The 26,671-nt window shown below is 41.0% G+C and overlaps 1 protein-coding gene across 4 annotated transcripts; it reads left to right on the top strand.

The window, feature by feature from the left end:
• Nucleotides 1-24,754, top strand: DAB2 (DAB adaptor protein 2). Of its 4 annotated transcripts, XM_084225363.1 has the most exons (15): nt 2,483-2,534; nt 3,546-3,602; nt 12,048-12,174; nt 13,372-13,511; nt 14,137-14,235; nt 14,547-14,678; nt 16,668-16,751; nt 17,277-17,324; nt 17,511-17,573; nt 18,349-18,978; nt 19,851-19,998; nt 20,593-21,120; nt 21,576-21,667; nt 22,512-22,579; nt 23,323-24,754. In XM_084225363.1, the coding sequence occupies exons 1-14, from the start codon at nt 2,529-2,531 to the stop codon at nt 22,572-22,574; spliced, it is 2,217 nt and encodes a 738-aa protein (XP_084081489.1). In that variant the 5' UTR covers nt 2,483-2,528; the 3' UTR covers nt 22,575-22,579; nt 23,323-24,754. The 4 variants fall into 4 exon arrangements, with proteins under 4 accessions (XP_084081490.1, XP_084081489.1, XP_084081488.1 ...); XM_084225364.1 differs by lacking the exons at nt 2,483-2,534; nt 3,546-3,602 and adding an exon at nt 1-137; XM_084225362.1 differs by lacking the exons at nt 2,483-2,534; nt 3,546-3,602 and adding an exon at nt 9,388-9,466 and having other exon boundaries at nt 22,515-22,579.
• Nucleotides 24,755-26,671: the final 1,917 nt, after the last annotated feature.

Here is a 26,671-nt window from a genome sequence, read left to right as displayed (position 1 = left end):
AAACCATATCGCTCGCTGTGAGTGGCTAACTAATCTGAAGGCGAGAGTGCAACCGAATATTTAACCGGGGCCCCGGTCCCAGCCAGGCTACCGGCTGTGGTCATCGGATCATGCACGGAGCGGCACGGATCTAGCCTGTAAGGAGCTTTGCGCGCTGGACTCGGCTCTCGCACAGTCGGGGAGGGGGTGAAGGAGCTGTCACCGGGGAAAGGAGATTTTTTTTTTTTTTTTTTTTTTTTTTGGGGGTGGGGGGGAAGGGTTTGGTGGTTTTTGGGGTTTTTCTTTTGGGGCGACGTGACATTCGGTGCCTGCGGCGGGGCGCGGGGTACCCCTGTGGGGTGGGCGCTGGCACGGATGGGGTGCCGGAGGGGTGGCGGTGTGTGCCCGGCCGGGGCTCGGCGCCGCTCCCGCAGCCGCGGTGAGGAGCGCCGGGGACGCGCTGCGCCGGGAGGCGGCGGCGCCGGGGTGGCCCCGTCCCCGTCCCGTCCCGCGGGGCTCTCGGCGCGGCCCGAGCCGCGCTGCGGGCAGCGCGTCCCGGCTGGGGTGGCGGAGAAGCCGCCCGCATCCTCTCCTGGCTCCGGCGGGGCGGGCGGCCGGGGGAAACGCGGGAGTAAAGCAGTATAAACGCGCGTCTTCGGTTTTGTGCGTGGGGAGGATGGGCTTGGAACCATTAAATAGAATGACTGTGTAAAGTCTAAATTTCCCGGTTTTTTTATCCAGTTAGTTACAATAAATAATACGAAAGGATCTCTCGGGTAGCAGAGATAATGAGAGCACAGGTTAGGATGCTGTGAAGCAGGAGCAGGGCTCTGGTTTTGGATGGAGTGTCCTTGCTGTTTTTGATGGAACACTCTGTCAGCCAGTGAACTTCTGCATGCTACTTCAGTCTGCAGTAAACTGGGATAGCTGTAGATGTTGACGTTTTTCTGGAATTAGTCTTCTACTGTGACAGAAAACTGGCTTCTCAGGTGATGATACATCAAGTCTAATGTCCATTCTATGGTGACACTTGGTGCCAGTGCAGTGAGCCATAGGCAAATGCAGGTGTTGCCAACGCAGACAGATCTCCTCAGGTGGACTTCTGTGTAAAGAGAGGTTACCCCTCAAAAATGTTGAGACTGGTTACTCAAATGCTTTCTACAAATTCACTGGTAAGGCTGATGATTTTATTATTTTGAGAGTTGGGAATTTTTAAATCGTCTCCTAATTAAGCTAGTTTGCCTTAAAAGGGAACATTTGTTTCTACAGAAGTCTTTTGTAACTTTCATAAACAAGGCTGCCCAAACGTAACCAAATCTGAGAGCATGAAGGCACACTGTATGCTAAAGGATGGCCATAGGTATGCTCCAGGAAGGCAGCACCTCTGTAAATAGCCAAAATTAAAGAGGCAGAGGTGTGTCTTCTAGTTTGCTGCGAAGACTTGACAGGCAATGTTAAACTGAAAGGATGACATTGTGTCTGACAGTGACCTCCCAGGCAATTATGATGCTTTGTGTCAGCTTCCTGGACCTTCCTGGAGGTGGGTGAGGCTGCAGACATGAACTGCAGTCCAAAGACAATCTTTCCAGCTGAGCACTCTCTAAGAGGGTCACCCACCACATCTGTTCAAAGCATCACTGCAGTTGCATCCAGCACAATGTTTCTTGAGGCACAATCAGCTTTTCAAAATTCCCTGGATGGTGTAAGGATGTGGTCACATCTGAAACAGAAATTTTTATTAGTACTAGATTTGTTTTGGAAGAAGGACAACCAAACGGTAGCAAAGGTATGGAGGATGAGAGTGCTAAATCAATGACAGGTGAGTCATCAGAACAGAGGGCTAACTAATAAACACCATGATTTGGTGCATAGGAAACCTCAGTATAAAATGGAGTGAATCTTTGTGAAGGTAAAGGTGATTGTGTAGAGATACTTAGCAGCATTGTAGAAGGCATATAGCAGATTAGACAATGTATTTTCTCATTGAGAAGAGCATTACTTGTTAAACTACCTGCAGACTGCAGACCAGTAGCTGCTATAGATGTACCTTTTATTGCTCAAGGCCTCTATTTCTCAACCAGATATGCAAAGAAACACCTTAAGCAGGTGATTATAATGGATGGAAAGAGTAGATTTTTTTTCTCTGTGGGAAAGCAAATGAATGCACTTAATGTCAAGGAAGGGTTAATCCAATGTGGATGCTCAGAAATCAAAGTATAAAAGCCACAGCTTGAGATATGATGTAAAAGTGCACCAATATACTACAGTTGTTGGGTATTGTTGCCAAACCTGCTGATTTTTCTCTCTTATTGATGCTCTCCTTTCCTAGTAAACCTCACACTTTTAGGAAATTTGCGTGACCAGCTGGGATAACCCTGGGAATGCTTGAGGAATTTATTCTGCAAGGATAGCAATATGTGACCACTACAGAAGCATGAATTTGCCCATACAAAGCAATAAATTCCACATCTAGCCAGCTCGATTGGAAGCAGGGCTGATGCAAATTCTGCTTGCTGGCTAGATTCTCTCAAAAGAAGTGTTGAAGCAGCATGAAGGTAACTTGTAACCTGCAAGGATTTTGGAGAAAAACTTCAGATCTTGCATGCAGACAAATGGATTGTTAGTAGAATGAAGATGATACCACTGGGATCAGGGGCTGCCAAGAGGTCTTTGTGAGCTTCTGCTGTGTAACACACCCCAGGATAAGCCACTGCTCGCTACCTCAGCATGGGCTCCACAGAAGTACACCTTGAGGTTGTGTTAAAGAGATCAAATCAAATAAGCTATCTGAGTACTGTAACTGAGAAGAAAAACTGGCATTAGAAATCTGATTCTGAGGGTGTGCTTGGGTTCAAGGGTCTCAGGGTTATAAAGAAGCCAGATGAAGCACAGTGTCAGGCCTGGTCAATAAACAAGGGGTACCAGTTTCAACAGGATTATCTTGTTTACACAAGCTGGGCAATTGAGTGTGGAACAAAGCATCTTCTCCCATCCAGTTCTTCTCAGCCCTGGCTGATGGAGACATAGACCATTCTAGTCTCTCCTCATCTGGAAGACTCTGCCTTACATATGCTCTGGAGTGCTTGAGGATGAAGTGTCTCAGCTGAAATGCCCTGTAGATCTTTGCCCTTAATTATCTGTGTGATTTTAAAAGTTTCTAATATAGCTTCATAGCTGGTGCATGTTCCCTTAAATCTGAAAGCTCAGACATTACAGGGCCACTTAAGGACAAATTATTGGCCTTGGAGCCGAATTTCCTGCTGTTCTGTCAGTTCATGTTGCATCCTTAAGCAATAAGATGAGGATTATCTCTTCAGAAGAAAAAGCAGGTCTAAGAGACAGGGTAATGGACCTTCACCTTGACAGTCAGGAGGCTTCATGACAATGTCAGCTAGGATCTAGCAAAGCCTATTCAAATCCTGATGCTGATGTGCCACACACCTAATAATTTTAACCCCATGGCTAAAATGCCTATGGATGAAACTTTCCCCTTAGGAGGGGGCAGAAGAAGTTGGGAGCACTAAGGATGCCGTTTTAATATTACAACCTGTTTTTCTACCTTACAGATCTCTTCTGTGCCATGTGAGAACACGGTCATTTGTGCTTTGAGGCAAGAGACAAAGGTAGTGACCTATGAGTAAGGACTAGTTTTCTAGTAGGTCAAATCACAGATCTGTCTGCAAACAGTGGCTGCCCTGGTTGATGGGAGGTAAACTCTAGATCTGACACTTCTCCTGAGAGATGGGGGCATCCCTATATCCCTGCTGTCAAGACCATCACAGAGATAAGAAATTAGAGAGACCCTGGTCAAGATTGCTTTACAGTCTGGATTTACAAATTGTAGTGTAAACTTCCTCTAATGTGTGCAATTATAATTACTGGTAGGGAAACACTGTAGAACAGTCATCTATGAAACTCTATAAGCTGTTCACTAGGATACCTACTGTAAGAACTGTAGTGGAACTCTGAAATTCCTGGTTAATTGTTTCTTACCTCTGGTACAGATCTTTCTGTATCACCTTTTTAGATTTGAGTCTTGTGTAGTTATTCATTGCCTTTCTTGCTGCATGTACAATGGAGAGCTGGGGACCTTGGTAATAACTAATCTTGAAGGCAAGTGTAACACTTTTATTAAGCAATATGCTTAATAATACTTAACAAGACTGGAACTGCTGTAGAAGAGCCTACAACAAGTAGGCTCTGCAAGCAGAATTTTCATCAGTCTTCTCAGAATACATAATGAACATAATTTGCATCTCTTACAAGAGACAGTATGGAGTGACTCCTGTGGCAGTAACTGCTACAACAATTTGTGTATTGAGAGGCACAGTATCTGGGGGGTAGGTGGAGTGCTCTTCAGTTACTGCTGAGATGAATGTTCAATGATGGGCTTTTGGCTGCTCATGGGATAACTGGGCTGGGTAAGCAAACTGCAGTACTCAACAACGTGGCCAGGATTATATGGGTTTAGGCTGTGTGAATGCAAGAATGGTCCAGGAAAATCCTATTTATCATACAGATAAACTTGTGAACCAGTAGAGAACACACTTAAGAGTAAGCTGTGCAAAAAATATGCAATTTCCCTCAGTGCAGCTTGCTTATACCCAAACTGCAAAGAAGGATAACTGTGCCAGCAGCAGACAGTTAAGTGTATGCAGCTGACATAACCTATGATAACAGCTTCAATATGTGTCAAGTTCCTGCTCTGAGAAGGAGGGGTGAAAAGCATGATTATTGGCAAGAGTCCTTCACTATACTAGCAAGCAAGAAGATCAGAAACAGGCCTTCTAGGCAGGAGGGCTTTAGGAGTACAGTTGGAAATGAAGTGTTTGATTTGTTGTTCAGTTCAAACTCAGTGGCATCTGAGTAAACGCTAGCTGCCTTGAACAACTGCTTTGCTTCCATGTTGTTTGGTATAGCCAGTGAATCTCAACAAGGAATATTGGTAAAACGTTGAGCTGCAGGCACTGCAGCCACATTGCTTGAGATTCCTCATCCCATGGGCAGGTGATGCTTCCCTTAGAACTACCTACAGCAGACAGCTGAGCTCTGGCTCAGGTGCTGCTAATTTGTGAGGCTTCAGAGCTGGAAACTAGAGAGAGGTATAGAGGAGTGCTCCCTTGGCAGATTAAGAAATGCTGTCTTTCTTGAAGGCTGATAAGAAGAAAATTCTTGTGGATAATTTAAATATTTAATCTAACTAGACTCTGTTTCCAAAGTAATAGCTCTCTATCAAGAAAGGTATCCCAGTACTCCCTTTCAATTTCTTTCTAAGAGAAGAGTTTGGAGTTCAGATGTTGGTATTGCTAGTACTAAAAGTGAAGGATTTCTTAATTCAATAAATTAATGATTAGGTCACCATATCTGATTAACAGAGAGCAAAGGCTGCTATCAAGCCTTGCTGCAGCATGCTCTGTTAATCCTGGAACAACTCATAATTTATGGTGGACTAGCTAGATATCTGGGCACTACCTTTGGATACTGAAGTTCCTGGCTGAAAAATAGTTCTATCAAACACTATGACAGTGCTAGTTTCCTTCATCTTGTGATTAAGTCTTCAGGGAACCAGATAGCGTGAGCTCACTAAATGCTTCTCATTTGTGAATTGGTAGTGTTCCATGTGTTCATCAGGTACAGCTAATTTAAACTGGTCATTACTTCTCTTGAGCCCCCTGCTTTAATCTTCCTGCAAAAGATATATTTATTTCCTTGACAAGTGGAAGAAAAATCCAAAATAGAACAACTGCTGTACCTGGGTTGACAAGTAACTAATTATCTTTTCAAAAATCATGTGCTTGAAAGCATAGTAGAATGATAAAAAAGTACCAATCCAATTGCACCACTTGAACAGTGTGACCTGTTCAGTCTCAGCTGCTAACTTAGTGATATTCTCTTGGCCGTGATTCAAGTGTGTATGAAACACTTTCAGGAACTTGAATTTCTATGTTCTTGCTAAAAACCAAGAGGTTCACAGGAGACTGATGTGATGAGAACAGACTGTTCTGTTCAACTGATGAAATAGCAGCTGGCAAGTTGGCTGAGGTGAGCTCTCTGTGTGGTTTCACAGGCGTGATCCTGCACCAGCAATGGTACATGCCAACATCTGTAGCTGACATGGCCAATTAGTGCACTAAGATCTTTATCTGCTTTGTAGCTGGTACTAGGGAAGGGAGCAGCACAAGGGGGATTTTCCCTCTTGTGTCTAATGCTGCACTTCTATCCTACTAAGCAGATGAAGGTCACCCCTCCCTGTTTCTCATTACTGGTTGTATACAATGAACACAGCTGGACTATTTTCCGCATCCTGAAATAAGTTAAGTGATGTTGCAGTTTATTCCAAACTGGAATTGGTGTTGACAGAGGAAGCCCTTGGCATAAGTCTGCCTTTAATACCTCACCAAAGTACCAATCCACCTCTTGGGTAAGAAGACAAAACATCAAACAGGGCTTGAAAAGAAAGTTGCACATTGGAAGTTCCCTAAAGTAAAATCCTGTTATTCTAGAAATGCTTGGTCCAACAGGTAAGGGCCTGGTTTAACTAAATCACAATATCAAGCAAATGATCTCTTGAACACAAATCACATTTCTGCCAATCTGCAGCCTAAGCAGGACAGTTCAATCACATTTTTGAACTGAATGATGGGTGCATTACTAATCTAAGCCTTACTGAATTGTGGGAAGGACAATTAGCTGCCCTTGCCAGGCAGTGTAGTTTAATATGCTTTTCATCTGTCTCTTTTACAAGACAAACCATGGGACCTTTGGTTATACTCTGCAGTATAAAAGTATGTATTTAGTCATCTTTCTGACAAGTAATACTGCTCTTGCATTCCAGACATGGCTAAAACTGCATAGTTCCCAAGCTGTCTATGAACTTTCTTCTACTACTTGTCTTCAAGCAGGTATTAGTCATGTATGTGAGCACATCAGATATAACCTGCCTGTAGGTAAGACAATTACTTCTCATGGATATTAGCTGCTGGATATGCCAGTTCATAACAGAATAGTTTGATTGTTTTAATAGAGAAAACAGAGAGAAAGCATAGAGAAAGCACATTAATGCTTGCATCAGAACAAGCATCTGGAATGTTCCATCTAAATCATTGTAAACTCTTGTGTCATGTTACAGAAGGTTTATTCAACTTGAACTCTTTAGACACTGTCAGATACCAGAGCAGTAGGTGTTCTAGCAATGAAAGAAAACATTTAAGATTATATTTTATTTGAATCCTCAGCATGAGTCATCCTGTTCAAAAAGCAAAAGTCTGATCAGTACTTTTATGGGTTTGATTTATTAATGCATGCCTAGGGCTTCTCAAGGCTACTACCATTGAAGCAGGAACTGAGCAGAAAATGTGATAATCAGATAGGGAGTTGTTACATGTAAATGTCAGTCAGCCCTACAGGGGCTCACCCAAATGCACTGCTAGACTCTGATGTGAGCAGAAGGCTGCCAGTCAAGATGATTTACTGATAACAGACTATCTGGCTTTACAGCTTTGACTCTTGCTAGTCACTGTGTGAATTGCTGTTTACCCTTTAGTCTATTTTCTTAGCTTGAAAACTAAAATCTTGAATTCACTAACACAGCCTTCTAACCAGAAGAACCTGAGTAACCCTTGAAGAACAGTGGGGGAGGAAACAATCTGCCCAGAAGCATGTTCAGCAGTTGGACTGTTTCTGTGCTTCCTGTTACTAGTTCATCCTAACTATATTTCACTTGGCATTAAAAGCTTCTCTTGTCCTCTTCCAGCCTTACAGACTCTAATTCAAGGTTAATATTTACAGGCAATAACTCTTTAAGCTGAATCATGTACTTGTAGGGACAAAGAAGGAGCACAGGCTGTGAAGAGGACAAAGTATTGGGCTGCTGAGCAGATGTTTAGCTTATCTACCTCTGGCTTTTTGGGTGTCCCTAACCTCTTCTCAGATAATCTCTCATCAACTTTGAGACATTTATACTTTCCTGCTGAGGGGGAAAAAGCCTGTCTGGCGAGGATTCTGTTCAGGCCTTAGTTCTATGACAAATTACAGCCATAATGAAGATTCTCAATTCACTTGAGCACAGGACAAAAACATAATCATTAAGGATATCTATCATGTCGCCACCCCTTTCTCAAATAAAAGATATCTGTAAAAGCATCTCTAAGTGAAACTAAATGTTTCTCAACAAAATTGTTCGGCATGTTCTTCCAAGTCTTGCTAAAAAACAGGTATTTCAGGGATGACTTGTCATTACTCACAGCCCTCTCTGCAGAGAGTTCAGAGAAGACACCAACAGTGTCGTATAACAGAAATTATGAGACTGACTTTCTCAAGGTAACTGGGTAGAAATGGTGCACAAGTTTTGAATGGAGAGTAGTCTGACTTGAGACAGTTGATAGCAGATTGTACATCAAGGACTGTGTGTTGAGGGCTTGACATGGTGTATGTCTGAGGAGTCATCAGCATCCATCTGCTCTCCACAGGATAGTCCCTGAAGGAAAGGAGGAAGATACTGCTAGTGGTCTCTTTACAAGCCCTGTCTGGAGTAAATTTAAAAGTGGGTGAGAAAAATGTGTATGATATGTATGTGGTGATACAGGCAGAGCTTGGTGCACTTCTCTCAAGGTGGCAGCATCTGTAAATCTGCACTCTTTGGCTTTTTAGGACAGCACATTTAGCACAGCGATGACGATGGGCCATACAGCTGATTAGTGAGTAGTTCAGGTGTGGTGATACCAATGAACTCGTCTACATGGATGAAATTCCAACTGCTTTAAACTAAAAGTGCTGACATAGTTGCTGGGATAATGATCTTGTTCTTTACTATGCCAGCACATCTGAAGGCTCAGCTGTCCTTTCACCCTTGCAAACAAGCACATGCATCTCCAACCTTGCCACACTTGCTGGCTGACTCTTTTGAGATTATGTCAAAATTAAAGTGTAGAAAACAATTCTAGTCTTGTTGCCTTCCACCTGCAGCTGGAGTAAGGAAATTCTGAGGGGCTGAGTACTGTGAAAGGAAGTCCCCAAGAAAGAAACGGAAGATTTTAACTTTATTTAGGTTACTTGCATGTTAAGCACACCAGCACTTTCTACTAAGATAACACTTAAGTTTGTTGAAGACCTTGCTGGGCTTTAGCTTGAGTGTAAAGCCCAGAAACTGTATTTACTTGTCGTTGAGGCTCTTTTATAGCGAGCAGAATAGCTTACTGCTAGCTCAAGCTACATGTGTCCTCTGACCCCAGCCAAATTTTAAGGTGAAGGCAGAGACAATTTAATGCTAGACATGTGGCTTAACTCAGGTATCAAGAAGTAGTTATTTAAAATATGAACACATATTAAGGTTGCCTTTGTCTATCATTGTGTTCTTAGTTTCACTAATTTTGTTGTTTCTGAGGTGATTTTCAAAGACACCAAGTTCTCTGAAGGCATGATAAATGACCATCATGTACTGCAAAATCTTACCAGGAAACATGAGTTTTGGCAGCTCTCAGATATGAGAGTAAGTCCTGTAAATTAGCCAGAAGGCCCTCACTAATCTAAAATTGCATTGCTGACACTAACAATGAGCTTTCCCATAGTAAGTCAGGGTGTTTGCAAAGGTTCAGCCACACTTGTGTGTATCCCTGCCTGTCTTCCTTCACTGTGAGTTTTTTTGCTATCAAAAAAAAAATTGTTCTATAAATATTTGTGGTCTGATTTCCATACAATGGAGGCAGATGGCAATGATGATCAGAGATGCCTTGAATGCAAAGATACCTACTGCACATACAGACATAGACCAATATGCAGTTGTCAAAGTGAGGTCTTGCTTGTGCATGTTTGCTCCTTCCTAAGTTATTTCTTTTTTATTAACTCTTAATTTTACTTCAACGTGTGGTGCAAGTTGTATACCAACACAGCTGGGTGTAACTCTGCTGATTAGAGGAAGAAGGATCACTGACAGGCAGGATTCAGTGCCTTGAGGTTCTTATTTCTTCTTCCCAAAATGGAGCTAGGCAGAATGTCCTAAAGCTATAACTCAGCTTCTTGAGAGCACATCTTATTTCTCTCTTCTGGGCATTTTCCTTCTATTCTCTCAACAGTAATCTTCCATATAGGAGTGGGTGTTTAACTAATGATCCAACCTTAACTCTCCTTAATTATTTCTGAAGGACTTGATAAATCTAGGGAGGGGTACCTTATGCCTATGTCTAAAAGCTATCTCTACCCAAAACTATACTATCAGGCAAACTAGCTTAGTTACTCTGAAAGAAGAATTCAGTTGACTTCATTTTATCTGATTAAAATGTGGGTTTCAATAGGCACAATTTGTTTTAGCACTGTTGCAAGTATTCTGCAAAATCCCTGTGGGCTTAATAGTTGTCCCCTTGACCCTTTGTCAGAATGGACACACAAGCCACTCTTTCAGTGATAACATTTCTTAAATAACCATGGCTTGCTAAACAAACTCCTCCTCTAACATGTATTTCTACTCAGAACCACTTGAAACTTTCACAGCAACACCTTTGTTCCCTTGCATCAAATGTTCTCTAACTGTGGCTGGGTAAGTTGCTTACAGAGGAGAACAGGTATAGCTGACAGTTCTCTCCCATTTGAGCACCCTTATCTCTGTTGATTTACTTGACCAATGCTAAATGCAATTCACAAACCATCTGGTAAGAAGCTAGGTCTAATTTTGCTTAGATTAGCTAGTTCCCTAAAGGCCTTCCTCCTGGGAAAATGGAGATGGAGGCTTTCAGGGTGAAATTCTCTCTTTGGGACCTAGGAATTTGTGTTCTCCCTGGGTTAAGAGTCAGTTAAGAATTTATCCCCATTACTCACTTAGTGGCAAGCTGGTTGAGTCAGTCTAGTAAGCAGTAAATTGGAGGAGGAAGGGAAGGCAGGAGTGAGAGCAAAACCCTGAAAGTACATTTCAAGTAATGGGTAAAGCATCAGCTATTACTAAGGCAAGTGAGGAATTGACTATTGAGACTAACAAACTTCTAATTTGAGGGGCTATGCAATGCTTCAGTACTTGTATCTACATACAAATCGTGTCTCAAATGCTAGATAAAAGGCACGGCTTGGTCTGTAGCAGCTTGCCTGGATGTAGGGTGAATTAAAAAGGAGGCCAATTATTTAATCACCTAATTTCTTGACTGCATTTGTTATCCTAAAATTTGAGGGACTAACTGCAGCCATTGCAATATCCCAGACAGAAGACTGATAGAATGGTAGCAGATGTGGATGTCCAATTCTTTCTGGCTTGGTTTAGATCTTCATAATTCCATAAAGCTGCTCTGAGTGCCTCTGTTTGGTAGGAGTGAATGCTTCAGCTGTGTTGGAACAAAACATGGTGACTGTAAATTATTTTTTTTAATTTGTGTCTCAGAGGCAAAAGTATCACATGGCATAGAGGTAAGTCCTAAAAGTCCATAGTTTCTTGTAAATTTGCAGGGTTTTTTAAAATCTAAAGTTTACATGATTGCTGTTAAGACAAGCGTGTGGGGGCTTTGGCTTGAGGTTCTGCTGTGTTTTTACTGGAGCAGTCTGTCTGCAGTCTGAGGAAATTATTTGGTTTTACCTGTTGGGTGGTATAACCTCTGACTTTTGCTGGTTTTAAAAACATGAACAATATCTACAGGTGTCTTCTGGGTGTTCTGATGTCATCCTCATAGGCTTTTGGAACAGATCCTAGCAAATGTTTCTTACATTCTCTCCTATGCTACCTTAGAGATGCTGCTGGCTGTGCTGAACAAGAATAGACCAAAATACCTTAAAATGTAAAGAACAAGGTTCTTAAAATGTAAAAATGCTAAAGATTGACAGATTAAAACATGTTGGTGCAAGTAGAGCCCATTGATGTAGATCAGTGTGCCCTACTGCTTAGGTATTACTGAGGTGAGGGTTTATCACCTCCTGGCCATGACTTCAGGCTCTGTGTAGCCTGAGTCAGACTTGCCATATGATCACTTCTTACACTTCTAGGCTTTGTAAAGGCATCAATGTGCAGTGGAATTCAGGTTGACTAACAGCTCTAACATTTCTTCTTCAAGGTAAAATATTATTTCTGTCTTCTAACTGTTATTTGGATTTTTAAGCCTACAGTGAACATAACTGGCCACAGTCCCATCATGTCTACTGAAGCTGAAACTACTGCTACCAACAGCCAGCCTGAACAACAGGCTCCACCAAAGGCACAATCTTCAAAGAAGGAAAAAAAGAAAGGTAAGAAATGCTTACCACATGAAAACCTCCTCTATTCTGTGTCCTTAATCTTTTGCATTTGTCTATATTACCCTCCTGCTATTGCTGGATAACTCTGAGTTTACCATCTGACCAGAAGAGTGAGTAAATATGCCAGTATAATAAACTTAACCAGAAGTTAGACTTTTAGTTTTAAAAACTTTTTTCTAGCCTTAGGTTCTAAAGCTCTCTGTTCCACTGTTAAGTAATTTGCTGAGGCTGACAAGTAAGCAAGAGCCCAGAGAAGAGAGATTCTCCTGAGGAGGTGACCAGACCCTGGAGCATCATGGTAGCTGTTAGTCTGAACTTCACCCTGACTCCTCCCTACCCTCCAGAAAGGAGATTTGTGCTGAATACAAATTCTATTCCAGAGAAGCTAGAAAATTCATTCCATGAGAATTATTGTATATCAGATAATAGATTTTTTTGATGGCTTAGATCCTGTAAATATAATTACCTCATATAAAAATACATGCCTAGGTACATACTTGAGCAATGTTGAGCATGCAGAGAAGAAAAGCAAGCAGTTCCTAGTAGCAAGAACAGCAGAAATAACAAATGAGCTAAAATCCCAAATGCTTAGAACAAAAGTACCAGGCCTCATTGTATGATGGTGCTGATATCAGGTTCTAATATGTGAACTGGGAGGTTCTTTTTGCACAGCAAGAAGAGATCTGCTTACATCAGAACATAGGGATAACACCTAAAGGCCTTACTGAACACCCTCTATGGCCATGGGAAGTACCATTTCTGCATGGTGTTTTTTCTCAGTACCTATATCTACTTGACTGTTGCTTATCTGCATTTTAGTCTTTTTTGGGGTGAACAGTTGTTCTGAAGCCCCCAGACATTAAACACTGGGCTCTACTCTCTGAACTGAGGCCACATTCTGAAAGTGTACTGTGACCTTCAAGGGAATACCTGTCTTGCCGTGCACACAGATTGTCAGTCAGCTGTACTCAAGAGATAGCTCTAACATGTATTTGGTGTATACTTAAAAGGTGTATATTTTTTTTAAAGATCATGAATCTCAACATAGCCGTTTCCATCATAAAAAAACCAAACAAAACAAATAAAAAACAGACAAACAAAAAACCCAAAAAAAACCCCCAACTCTCCCAAATGCAAAAATAACCTCAAAAAACAAACAGACCCACCAAACCTTTTCTCTGTCTCCAGGGCCAGAAAAAACAGATGAATCTCTCTTGGCTAGATTCAAAGGTGATGGTGTAAAATACAAGGCTAAACTGATTGGCATAGATGATGTTCCTGAGGCAAGAGGAGACAAAATGAGTCAGGATTCAATGATGAAGCTGAAGGTAAGGGCTTGATCTGTTACGTAAGGAACAATCTCTGGTTAGCCTTCAAAAATCAAAACAGTCTCTTTGGCAAAACTTCAAATACAGTGTATTGGTAACATAGCTACTAACAGCGCCATCTAGATGGATGCCTGTACTGAAACCTCCAGCTCAAAGGACATTTTTCTGAAAGTCTGGGAACATTCTTTTGGGTCTGTAGGCATCCAATATGAATGATGGCAGTATGAATCTCATGACAAATTATGAGGTGGGTTTTGGAGGGCAAGGGGGGACTGCTGTGAAATTTAACACTGACCTCAAAGCACAAGTTGGCATCCTGTGTCAATGGTGACACTGAGAGATACAGACAAATTAAAAAATAAATTAATCCCTGCAGCAACAGAGTAGTTGTTCTGCTTCTGTAGTGCAGAACACTCACATACCTTCAATCAGACTGGAAAAGCAGGTAAAGATGCTGCCACTGCAGCAATTTTGTGGACTAAAATCTGTTTTAAAGCTCTAAAATATTTACGGGGGAAACCATCTAGATCTGTGGTATCACTTTACACCTAAGCATTCTTATGTTACAAGTTAAAGCTCAATCCAACAGAAGTGTTATCAATACTTTGCCATTCATTCTGTTTAGGGAATGGCAGCAGCAGCCCGTTCCCAGGGTCAACACAAACAGAAGATCTGGGTAAACATCTCCCTCTCTGGTATCAAGATAATAGATGAAAAAACTGGGGTAAGATAAAACTTAATTTCTTAATGTGGTTCTTGAAGCTAGTGAGGCACCTGGAAGTTAGACCAATGTGAACTAGATACTTATTTGGGCACTATATCTCACTTCCACATATAAAAACGGGCTAGTGAAATGTTTGTAATGCTGAAGAGTCCTCTCAGAGAGACAGCTGCATCCTATTGTGATTTATCAAAGGCTGATGAATCTGAGGTTTGGACTGAAGATTTTTAACAGTCATTCTAACTACAGAGAATAGCAGCTATTATATTTACAGAAATTTAAACCAATACTTTTTGGTTTTTTCCCAATTCCAGGTCATAGAGCATGAGCATCCAGTTAATAAAATCTCCTTTATTGCTCGGGATGTGACAGACAATCGTGCCTTTGGCTATATATGTGGAGGAGAAGGCCAGCACCAATTTTTTGCCATAAAAACAGCCCAACAGGTATGAATCAGACATTGTCTTTCATGTGCTATGGATAATGTTGATGTGTAAACATTTAACATGTGATAAGGGTCTAGTGTTTTGCTGGTAATACTACAAAATTCCTTTGGGGAATACCAGCATGTGTGGATAGATTTTATTGAAAGAAAGGCAATAGGAATTTACTGTGTCACCACTGGCTTTTTGTCTTGTACTGTTTCTTTGAAGCCCAGAATAAAATCACTGAAGTAGTCTTGGTTACTATGATTAACAATGCTTAACTTGTCTATGAAAGTCATTAGTGAGATGAACAGAGCCATTAGCACAGGCTTCCCGCTGTGAAAGTACTAATTCTTAAGTAAAATAGCCAGAGCTTCATTCTGAATTAACAGAAATATAGAACTACATTAGTCTACTTCACATGATGCTTTGCCTTGTGCAGCAGGGAAATCACATACTCAGTTGCAGCAATGATTCTGGGGCCTGTAAGTGGCAGGTCTGGTCCTCCTAACCCTACCTTGTTGGGAGGGATTCTGATCCTTTTGTGATAAGCTCCTCACATGCAGAAATCCTGTGTGCAAGGTTAGTCTCTCTGAGGGGAATCTCAATACTGGATTCTGGAAAAAGCTACTTAAAAATACCACTAAGAATTATGCAGCTTCATAAACGACCTGAAGTTAGGTATTTTCTATTTATCAGCTTGTCTTTATAATGATTATATAATAATCACTATAATGACTTCATGAGCCCAGACTTCAAAGCAAGAATTTTTTTACCCATTCCTGCCTGCCCTCCTGGGAAACCTGTTGGCAGCTTTGGACCCACTACAGCTCCTCCACTGAGGAGCTCCTTGTTGGAGCATGTTAGTACTTCAGTAACAGCTATAAGGCCTTCTTTTAAGTCTTTTTATTAGTTTGTCAGCATTCTGACCGATAGTTGTATTGATTTCAGTGGAATTGTAGGTTAAGCACAAAAGCCTTTTGTACGTACTCTGGAGTCAATTCCTTCATTTCACTACAGGGTGCTGCTTGCCAGCCTCTAATCCCAGCCAGGCCTTAGACAGCTCTTGACTTGCTGCTGTGTGTTTTTGTCACAAATTTGTGAGTAAGGAAGTAAGTAAATTGTTTGTAAGAAGTTCTGCAGCTCTAGCTTGCTGCAGCTATACTCCTTGGTAAAGCTGATGATTCTTGCAATGGCTCTTCCCACAGCTGCATGTCTAGACCCCTTGATTAGGAGAGGATGGTGCTCAGGTGAAAGCAGTGAGGTCTGTACAAAGGATTCTCTGCTTGTGCCAATGGTAGTGGCTGAAGATGGGGAGGTGTTCTACTCCAGACATTGACAAGCTGCTTTACTGCCTGACACAAGTGTTCCAAAGCACTGTATCTGAACTCACCACCATCTCAATGACATCCTTGCAAATGGATGTGCAGGGCATGCTGTGCCTTTCTAATTCACATTAAGCTGTCATCATGTCACAGATCCCATTTAAAGCTGGTCTCTAAAGCTTTACACATTTGAGGCGACGATAATCTTACTTTACGCTCTCCTTGCTCCTTGGCTATTTGTACACTGTTTAAAATAAAAGTAGTATTATATATAGAAGCTTTCTCCGTGTTCAGTGCTAGAGTTGGTAGCAAATAGACAAATGCAAAATGTTGTTCCTCTCAAGAGACTACCAGAAGGCCTGGATATATTTTGCGGTGCTAGGACTTGCCATGCATTTAAGTATTGCTATCAGCTTTTTAGCAAAAACATAGCAGGTTAGCACAAATTCATGTACAGCCACTTCTGTAGAGCGAACAACAGTTCTACACTGGTTGTGTTCCATTCCCCTTGGATTATGCATAAGCAGAATCTTATGAAGACTAAACAAGTCTTTAAACTCTTGCTTTTCCTATTTTCTCAGCCTAGGTCTTGCACCATTTAGGGAAGTTTGGCTTGTTGCACAGATTGCAGCAGTAGAAGTCCAGGTAAAAGTAGTACAGGCCTAAAGTCTACATTCTTTTCCAGGCTGAGCCTTTGGTTTCTGATCTTAAGGACCTCTTCCAACTAATTTATAATATGAAGAAGAAGGAAGAAGAAGAAAAGAAAAAGGTGAGTAAAAATCTAGAAACTTCATGAGTCTGCATAAAGCTTGTTTCAGTTTTGGCTGGCTTTTGCGCTCTTGTAAGACTTGATACTAAGCTCTAAATCCATAAACACTGGAAGCTATTGGTTGGCACTTGTGCCAGCTGTCTGGCTGCCTAGGTCTGGTGAGCTCCTCTAAGTGATAGACTTTTGATATTCTACATGATGTTTAGGTATTAAAAGTCTTCTTTTTTGTTTAGAGTGAAGAAGTAAGTAAGACTGAGGTAGGTCACTTCCACTCAGGCTGTGTTGATTAGTTGTGCTGCTGCACCACATCTAACTTTTACTTTCTTTATGCTGCCAGCATTATGAAGGCAATGTCAGATGTTCAATTACACCAAAATGGAAGTGAATGGGGTCTGTGGATCTAATACTGAGCAGTATTCTCTCTCATGCTTCCCTTCCCTGTCACTTGCTTTTTAAAGCCCACAAGTTCCTTGCTTAAGGCAAATTTTGAAATTCCAGTTTCTGACAGTCATCCATCTGTTACAGAATGATGGTGAAGAACTGCCTGCTGATCAAGCTGACAAAATGAAGCCGGTAGGTTAAATTTCAAAGCTTTTTGTTGATGGCATTAAAGAGTTCATAACTGTCCCCATATTGTGTAGGAAATGCAGTGTTTATAGTGTTTACTGCGGATTTTACAGTAAATCTGCATGGCGCTTGATTCTTTTTCTTGCGAGAGCTCTAACAGATACCAATTCTTTCAATGTTTCTGGTTTCAAGGGAGTTGACCAGATGGACTTGTTTGGGGATATGTCAACACCCCCTGATATGAGCAGTCCCGCAGTAAGTAGAGTCTAGCTTACTTGCTTTGCCTTTTTCTTTGAAAGCAAATTTAGTCCTAGTACTAAGTACTGGTTTTACTGAGACATCTGCCTAGCAATCACTAGGTAGGGCCATAAAAGTACCTACTTAACCACTAGATGTCATTCTAGTACTTAATTCTACTAACATCATTCCAGTAGCTCTAGCTCAAAACTTGGCCTAATGGCACAAAAAAGCACATAAGCCTTATTACAGCTCAGTGACCCCAGAAACCCATCGTTTCAAATCTGGCACTGTAGGCCACCAGCAGCACAATGCAGTTGGTGCAGTCAACCCAGCCAGTGACCAAGCGACCTTCTCCTGCATGCTTGGTGGAGAATTAGCATGTTACCTTCCACTAGCTCTTCAGTGTTACTCTGAAGCTGGGACTGCAACTTGAAATCAGCTAAGGCAGCGTGATTTCACCACTTGTCAGAACTAAGGACTAGAACTCAAGCAGGGTCTTTGACTCAAGTGAAAGCCTAGGTGTAATTAGTTCCTACTCACCCTACAGTCACTAGATTGAAGAACAAGCATTATGGGATCTGAAAACAGATGTTTCAGTATTAGGTTTCAGGGACCAAATAGCTGTAATTTTACTATAGACAGCAATGCTTTCCTGTGTGATTTTGAGTATTTACTGGTATAATGTTTTGAATACTAGGATCTCTTCTTTTGCAACTATTTTCCTTGATCTTTTTCACTGTGCAGCAAAATCTACGTATAACTAACTTCATTTTTCTCTCTGAAAAAATAGGAAGCTAAAGAGATTTTGTTAGTGGATTTTAATTCTGAAATTGAGACCAAACAAACCTTTGCAAAAGAGGATCTCTTCTTGAATGGCATCACAGCCTCTCTTCCACAACCAAAGGCACAGACACCCTTCTTGCCTGAGAGTTCTTTCTCTACCAATCTCAGCTTCTTTCCTACACCTAATCCAGACCCTTTCAGTGATGATCCTTTCACACAGCCAGCCCAATCTGCACCACCTTCATTTGATTCTCTAAAATCTGATCAGAAGAAAAGTCCAACTACCTTGACATCAGGGAGTAATGGTGATCCAAATGGTGATATTGACTACTTTGATAAACAGTTTGACCAGATTTCTAATAGAACTGGCAAACGAGAAGTACTAACATGCCAGTGGCCACTTGAGAGTAAGTCACCTGCAGCAAGAATTCCCAATGTGATACCAGAGAAAGAAAGGAATGGCTTTCCTGAAGCCCCAACAAACCTGTTTCTGGAAGGTGCTTCCAAAGGAACATCTCTGCAGAATGGAGTAAAACTGGATTCTGAAAGCAATATCCAACTCACGCCACATGAACCCATAACAATTAGCCCACCACCACAGAGTACCAAGCCAGGAAGAGGAAGGAGATCCGTCAAGGTGAACAGCGTTCAAATAATTTATGGGGATATGCATGATTTGCATGATTTTATTTGGAGAAGCTGAGTGAAGGAAGCTTTTCTTTCTTATTACTGCGTAACTTGCTACCTAGCTTCACAACATGTCTGCTTCTGCCTGCCCTGCTCACACTAACCTCTCTGCAGCCAAAGTACCTTCTAGTATCTATGAATGAATGCTTCATAGTAGCTATGGTCACTAAATTCTATACTCTCTTCTTTAATGCTGCCATACTCCTGTAAAGGTCTGGTAAGTATCCTGCTATGCATATTAACACTTGACATCAGGCCAGAATCTGTTATGATAGCAGTATAACCTTTTATGATAGCAGTATGCCCATCAACCTAGGGTCTTGTAACAGTAAGGTACTAGTACTAGCTTACCAAAACCCAAGTGGTTTCTCAGTATTTGCCTACTGAAGGAAACTTCAATGACTTGCCTGATTAGGCAGAGTGTGGCCCTGGATCAGCTTCATTTGTCTTGTACTCAAATTATGAAAAACTCCTGGCCTTGCCACACCCACAGGGGTTTCTGCAGGCTAAGCAATGTAGTTTAAAGGGGTAGGGTGCAGAGGGAAGCTCACTTACAGCAAATAATTCAGCCATTTTAAGTACTGCTCTTCTGCTGTTGACTTGTGACTACTACATATTTTACCTATTTAATGCCATGTATCTCCATAGGCATGAACAAAAGGGTGAAACTCTATATGAAACTCCTATACTCTAAATGATATATCAAAACTCCCTCCTCTGCTTTAGATGAAAATAAGTCTTCTTTGGACTCTGGACTAGGGAGCCCTGATTGTGCTAGCATGTGTTCTGCCATGGCATCTCACTTTTTTTTTTTCTTTCTAGACTGCATCAGATGACTTGTTCAGCTCAGACTTCTTTGTGCCATCTACGGAGAGCCTGAGCTCAGGGGCACAGGCAGCAGCTCCACCGACTAACCCACTGGAGCTCTTCAAAAAAAGTTCTACCACAGCATCTCCACTGGCTACTCTAGGTTAGTTTGCAAAAGTAAACATTATGTTCTACTCAGAGATATCTGCTAACACCAAAACATGGATTCTAGTTTTCCTTTACTTCTTGTCTAGTGCCATACCCTTTAACCCATGCACTGTTTGCCCTAAACTATTAAGTTCTGCAAATGCTAAACTCTGCATCCTCAACTGAATCAGGATTAAAGCAGTTAACTCTTTTAACTTTGACAGCAGATTCCTGCTTCAGGTACACATGGCTCAAGTGAGCCAAGCATAACTTGTGAGGTCAGGGTAACATTGCTGCACAGTCTTAATAATCATTTAAACAGAAGCAACTATATGGCAAATCCACCTGTCACTTCTGTGCTAGAACTATGTTTATCCTTCCCTTACAACAACCTCAATTTTGTCCTTGCAGCACTGAAGTGCAGCAAAGGGTTTAATTTTTCACTTTCTCCCACCCCCTTTCCCCAAATGATTTGATTTCTAAGCGCAAACCAAGAGATTTTTGCAAATAGTACATGAAAATCTTTTGCTGGTACCATTTATGGAATTGATATACTCCTGCTTGTGGTCTTCAGATATCTGAAGTGCTGTGTAACACAATCTCCCCCCAGGTGGCTTGCCAGTAACTTCATCACTATGGACCCCACAGACAGTTTCCTTCACTCAGGCTACATCAGTCTTTCACGGGTCAATGATGCCTGCTCCGTCTCCAGGATTCACTCAACCACTTGCCTTTGGTACTCAGTCAGTGCCAGGCTGGAACCCGTCTTCATCTTTTGGTGCCACACCCACTCAATCTTCTGGTCTCTGGTCACAGCCAGCACAAGTTACACCCAGTTCTTGGGCACAGCCAGCTAGTGCTGTGAATCCCTTCCAGAGCAGCATGTTCACATCTCCAACACTCCCAGCTCCGTCACCCTCAGCACTGCCCTCCATGTCAGCAACAGCGAGCCCACCTCAGCCCCCACCCCGAACTACACTGCAGAAGGAGTTGTCCAAGAGAGAGAGTGATGCATTCATTGCTCTGGATCCACTTGGAGATAAGGAAATGAAGGATGTCAAGGAAATGTTCAAAGACTTCCAGCTGACAAAGCCACCGGCAGTACCAGCAAGGAGAGGAGAACAGCAAAGCCTTTCAGGTGCTTCTGGAGTTTTCAGCAGTTACTGTAGTAGTAAAGTAGTCATTTCTAAAGATAGTACATCCAAATCATGATGAAATGGCAGCTAGCAAGCTGTCTGCCAAAATGACTGGTTACGTTTTGGAGTTAATGGTTACTGAAATAGAAGTTTGAAGGGCTGGCTCAACTAGAAAAATCAAAGATTTAGCAGCAGCATGGCTGAACACTGACACCTAGTGCCTAAATTATTAGAACGAGGTAAACCTAAGTCTGGACGATGACAGAATTTCCATCTGATTTAAGCTTAGTGAGGGACAAGCAGGAGTTAATATTGTGACTCAAAGTCACTCTAAGAAAATTCCAGTTAATTTTTTTTAGTGTTTCTAATTAGATGAGCTGTGGTGTTGCTATACAAGCACACCTGAGGGGTTGTTAAATCTGTCAAGTAATTATAGCAGTATGTCTCTCTTTTTTAGAACCACCAAAGCCTGTTCCTCGACAAAGTGCGTTGCCAGCTGAAGGCCTGTTTGAAAATCAAGATAAAACAGACCCTTTCAGTGCCTCATCAGTAAGTAGTAAAAAAACCTAACAAAACAAACAAATAAAAACCAACACAAACTACAAACAAACACCCTAACACCAAAATGCCCAAATGACATCACCACCACAAAAAAAAAAGCCATCAAAACCCTTTTATTTCTCCTTAACTGTGGTGCTTATGTTTGAGCACTAGTTTAACTCTGGCTTTAGAGGCCATACAACAAAAAACTTTTGCATCTTTGAGGCTAATATGTGATCTAGCAGAGGGTATCTGTTGCAAGAAGGTTAACAAAGGTTAACAAAGCATTATTCTACTTGGCTTGGCACCACAACCAGTTTCCCATGGTGCAAAGTTCTGTGGTACAGGGACACTACAAAAGCAGACATGCTCCCCTTTGGTTATATATAACCCTCATTAGAGCAGACTGAGCCGTGTGGATTGTGAAGCTCTCTAGCTGAACAAATAAGAGGTTCCATGTTCAGGACTCCATAGGGAGAGAGTGGCTTCACCAGATCACTCTGTTTGGGACCGAGCACTTGAAGCCCTCAGTGAAAATTCTGGAGCAATACCAGAGTGCTGACTTAAGATTCTAGCATTTGACTAGAAAATATCTCATCATGACTCTACTGGCTCCAAAGGAGTGTTCAGTAGCAAACTGTTTTCTGAAAAAGGTCCTTGCCTTGGACTGGCATAAAAGCTAACATGGCTTAGAGCCCCCTTCTCTTGTTGAAGCAGTACAGTAAATGTGTGTTTAGCAGGAGCTATGAAGTATTCTTTTCAGGTCTTTGACCAGGAAATAGCTCATGGAACCATACAGTGTAAATCTGGTGAAAACTGGAAATCCACTAACAGCTTATCTCTCTTTCCTTAGAAGGAATCTCAGAATCCACCTTCTGGTCCTTTTGATGATCAATTTGGCAACCCATTTGCATAGATCAGGTAAGTCTTCCACTAATAAGCTAACCTACTTCATCCTCTGAAATTTATTGAGGAAATGTTTAGTAATTTAGTGATTTATAAAAACTGCATTAGCTTCACACTAATGCTCCCTGAAATATGGCAAATAGTGCTTGGCTGCTAGAGTACCTCTTTCAGACTTGTACATAGCTGCACCCTAAGCCTAGCCATCTTCACTTTCTTAGAAATAAAGACTTTATTCTTCTACAGATTTAAATCCCAAGCCCACGATAGAACTAGATTTCCTTTCCTTGAGGAAAATTAATGACTATATACATGCTGCAGAAATCAGAGGAGCTGACTTTAATACTTTCAGATATCATTGGGGGAATGTTAGCATAGAGTGCCCTTTTTATACAGCATACAGCTTTCTGGAGTTTAATCACCTCAACAATGGCAGTTTTGGCCTCTGGGTAAATTGGAATAAAACTAGAATAAGGCTGCTAGACTCATACTCTGATTTTTAATCAAAAGCTGTTACAAGCGCTTTTGTAGCTAGAAACTAATGTAATTTGAAATTTCATACCACTGACTGAAGAGCATGATCTACTGATCCAGCAAATCTTCTGCCATACCTTTTAGTCTTCTCCTGAAATACTGCCTAGCTTCTGATAGAAGACAAGTGTTGGTATTTATTGCTTTAGTTTTGTTCTCAGTGGCTCTGCTTAAGCAATAAAGCCACAACTCATAACCATCCTAACACTAATTCCTTTCTATCATACTAGGTGTAACCAGAAAAGGATAAATGGAATAACTGGACCTCTTCTCAACGTGATTTTTGTGTTTCACTTTGCTGTCTGCTATTCTTGCTGATGTTTCGTGATGTCTGCATTCTAAAATATATCCAGGTGGATTGAAGCATGGACCCTCAAAGAACATGCTGTGAAGACAATAATTCAGGGCAAAGCAAATGGGGATATTGACTCACGCTGAAAACCCAAATTCAAATTGGTGGATGTTACCTTTTCTTTAGTTCTTTGCACTCCTCTACAGAGAGGTTGGCAGCACTGAGTAATGTGTCTTGTACCACTTCCCTTCACATAGCACTTACTGTCCCAAAATAGAGGAACTTAATGTACCTAGGGGAGAGATGTTGCCTTTGCATAAGGGTGTAGAATTAGTAGTTGAAACTCACACTTTAAACAACTAGGTCAGTTGCCCACGATGACGGCAGCAGCCTGTTGTAAAGTTAAGTGGATGCTATGGAGTTCTAATTGGTGACTGGGCAGATCACTTGGTCTCTTAACCACAAAAATGTAACTATGTGTAGAGGAAAATAATCTAATATTGGTCTATTTAACTAAAAGTAAAAGCATCATTCCACCATAAATGTGTCATTAAGGGACTGCGGAGTCTGTAACAGCACTGCTGAAGCCCTGAGTACTAGAGGCCTACACTGTAAGCTGAAAAACTTCTTGCAGAACATTTAGGTAGCTGTGGACACTAACTGTTGTCTTGGTGCTAATATGGCAGTTTTCAGGGAGGGAAAACTACTAGGATTATTTTCCTATTAAGGTGGCTTGGCAAACAAATTAAACAAGCAGGTAGGGTTCTTGCTTATATCTCTGGGAATCCCTGATGTGCTCAGTTTAATTTGTCACTTGGTGTACTGGGGTACATTTCCAGCATGCTAGAAAACAAAAACACCAAAATGGCTTCACTCCATGCCTAGGCTCCTGCTGAACAGGTGCACCACCTCTGTGCCATTAATGTGAGGTAAAAAACATCATCTCTTGGAAAACTTGCCTTTTCTCAAGAGCCTCTTTACTAATTGGTTTTACTAACCAGTTACAACTGCCTGTGACAGCTGCATTCTTGGCCAGTGGTGATGACTGATGTGTCAGAAGTTTTTCTGTCAATGTTAAGTATAAACTTGAAATGTTATTAAATCAAATGCCTAAGCCATTGCTAAACTGGAGAGCTAAGAAAGTCAACTTGAATACCGCCTTAGTATCCAATTCAGCCAGTAATGCAATTAGTCTCGTATACAAACTTCTCTTGCACTTTCTGTAATGCAAAAATGTTTTTAAAAATTAAAAAAAAAATCATGAATTTAAGTATTTGTCTCAAACTGGAAATGTAGAAACTTATTGATGTTACACTGTTATATAAAACTGTAGTACCTGTTACTTAATGGCATTAAAAAGAAGCAACTCTTCATACCAAATGAACATCAGTGTGGCTGTTAATTCTGTCCTCTGTAACTCAGTCTTGTCTTGTGGTCTAGTTGACATCAGAAATTCAAAGCCTGCTGAGAATCATTCCTCACAGGCTTTGTAGCTGTCTGATGGCAAAGTGTCTTTCTGCAACTTCTTGCATAGGACCAGTTCAACAAATGCTGTGCCATCTTAAAAAATAAAAATCTCAAACTGATTTAGTAAAAACTGTCACTAGAACTTTGTCCCTTTGGCTGCTCAGCTGCTAAAGATGCTGTCTTGCTTCTTTCTGCAGGACTAGAGGAGCAGAGTACTTAAATTGCATTGCACTCAGAAGTTTCAATAATTCAGCTTGTATATTCCAGCTTTGCAGGAGATCTAAACTGATGCTGGGATATCTCAATTAGAACATCTTGTGTTCAGAAGAAATTATATAACTCCATTAATAGAGATAGATTAAAAAAGAATAAATCCATTAGTAAGGTGCTGGTTTAAACTTTTCTTCCCATTTTTAATATTGTTTGATGGTTAAGGGGTTAGAAACAACTCATTACAAGGGATTTGTTCTCCAGCTTGAAATATAGGTCTTAAGGGGATTTACAGAATCACAGTGGGGCTTTTGGGGGTGTTTTTTGGTTTGGTTTTGGGGGGTTTTGGTTTGTTGGTTGGCTTTTTTTGTTTTGTGGCTTTGTTTGTTGTTTTTGGTTTTTTGCTTTATTTTCTTGACTGCATGGCAACATATAATTTAGTATTAAAAATAAAAGGACAATTGACAGCCTTAATGCCAATATGAAGGAATATATTTAGCAGCATTTGAGTTAAGGATTTAAATGACTGCTGTTCAGATTTTGAAATAGCCATCAGGATGCAGTGCATCCTGCTCACAGGACCTCCTACAAGCTGGCCAAAGAAGCTTGCTGGTCTGCCAGCTAACTTTGAATAGTTGTTTACTCTGAGTCTCTGTCTTAAAGAGCCATGAACTGTGATAGCAGTTTTGATTAAACAATACAGTATTACAAGTGTCTGTGTCTTGCATTCTTGCCTAACAAATGTTTTTTGTAAGTGGACTCATCAAGCTGGGCTGAGGCTGCAGCAGATGAAGATTTCCTTAAATTAAATAATCCAAATCAAGGTTTGATCAGGGGGGAAATTTGCCTGCCTTACTTTACACGCTTCCCTCACCCTGCTACAAAAAACAGGGAATAGAGAAAAATAAAACTGCTTCTATTGTATCTTTCAATTACCCATGGTAATTTGGAAAATCTTTACCTCGGATGGTTATTTTAAGATTGTATCCAAATATGTAATTCTTTACAGCTAAACAGAAGGTTATTTATGAGTGACTTGTGATTGTGTCCAACACACGATGCCTTAAATCTGGATTACAGCAAACCACTGAAAAGGAATGGTCTTCTAAAGAGCTGGCTTGTGGTTTGAATTTTTGTGACAGAGTGAAAGCTAAAAGAGTTTTAGTCTCATTCAAATCTAGAAAAAATAATGTCTTGGTTTTTTATATAAGCTTTGTACTTCAGTCCTGAAGTACTCCAAATGAGGATTCCAAAGCTGTTATGCACTGAACTTGCTCTTGTAAACAGCTCTGCTTTAGGAACTATTTGTTCTTTACATGAGTCACAGTTACAACAACTTTTTCACTAGGCAGTTAATGGTTCTCTTAATTCAATACATAATGTCTTTCTTATACTGTTATATAAAATTGCTTTATTTTTAACCTGCAAGTGCTTAACAGTATTTTCCCATTTGGGGAAAGAGTGGAATTTTCTGAAAAGTGGACTTTAGAGCACTTACAGTAAGGCAGTTTTGGGCAGTTACTGGCATTCTTCAGTACACACTGTTTTTTGTTTGTTCTCTTGATAATAAATAACTAAAGGAACAAATAAATAAATTACAGGTTCAGTCA

The sequence above is a fragment of the Fringilla coelebs genome, assembly GCF_963513975.1.
Source record: "Fringilla coelebs genome assembly, chromosome: Z".
NCBI lineage: Eukaryota > Metazoa > Chordata > Aves > Passeriformes > Fringillidae > Fringilla > Fringilla coelebs.
The sequence above is the reverse complement of the archived record's forward strand: the minus strand, read 5'-3'. Positions and strand labels throughout refer to the sequence as shown.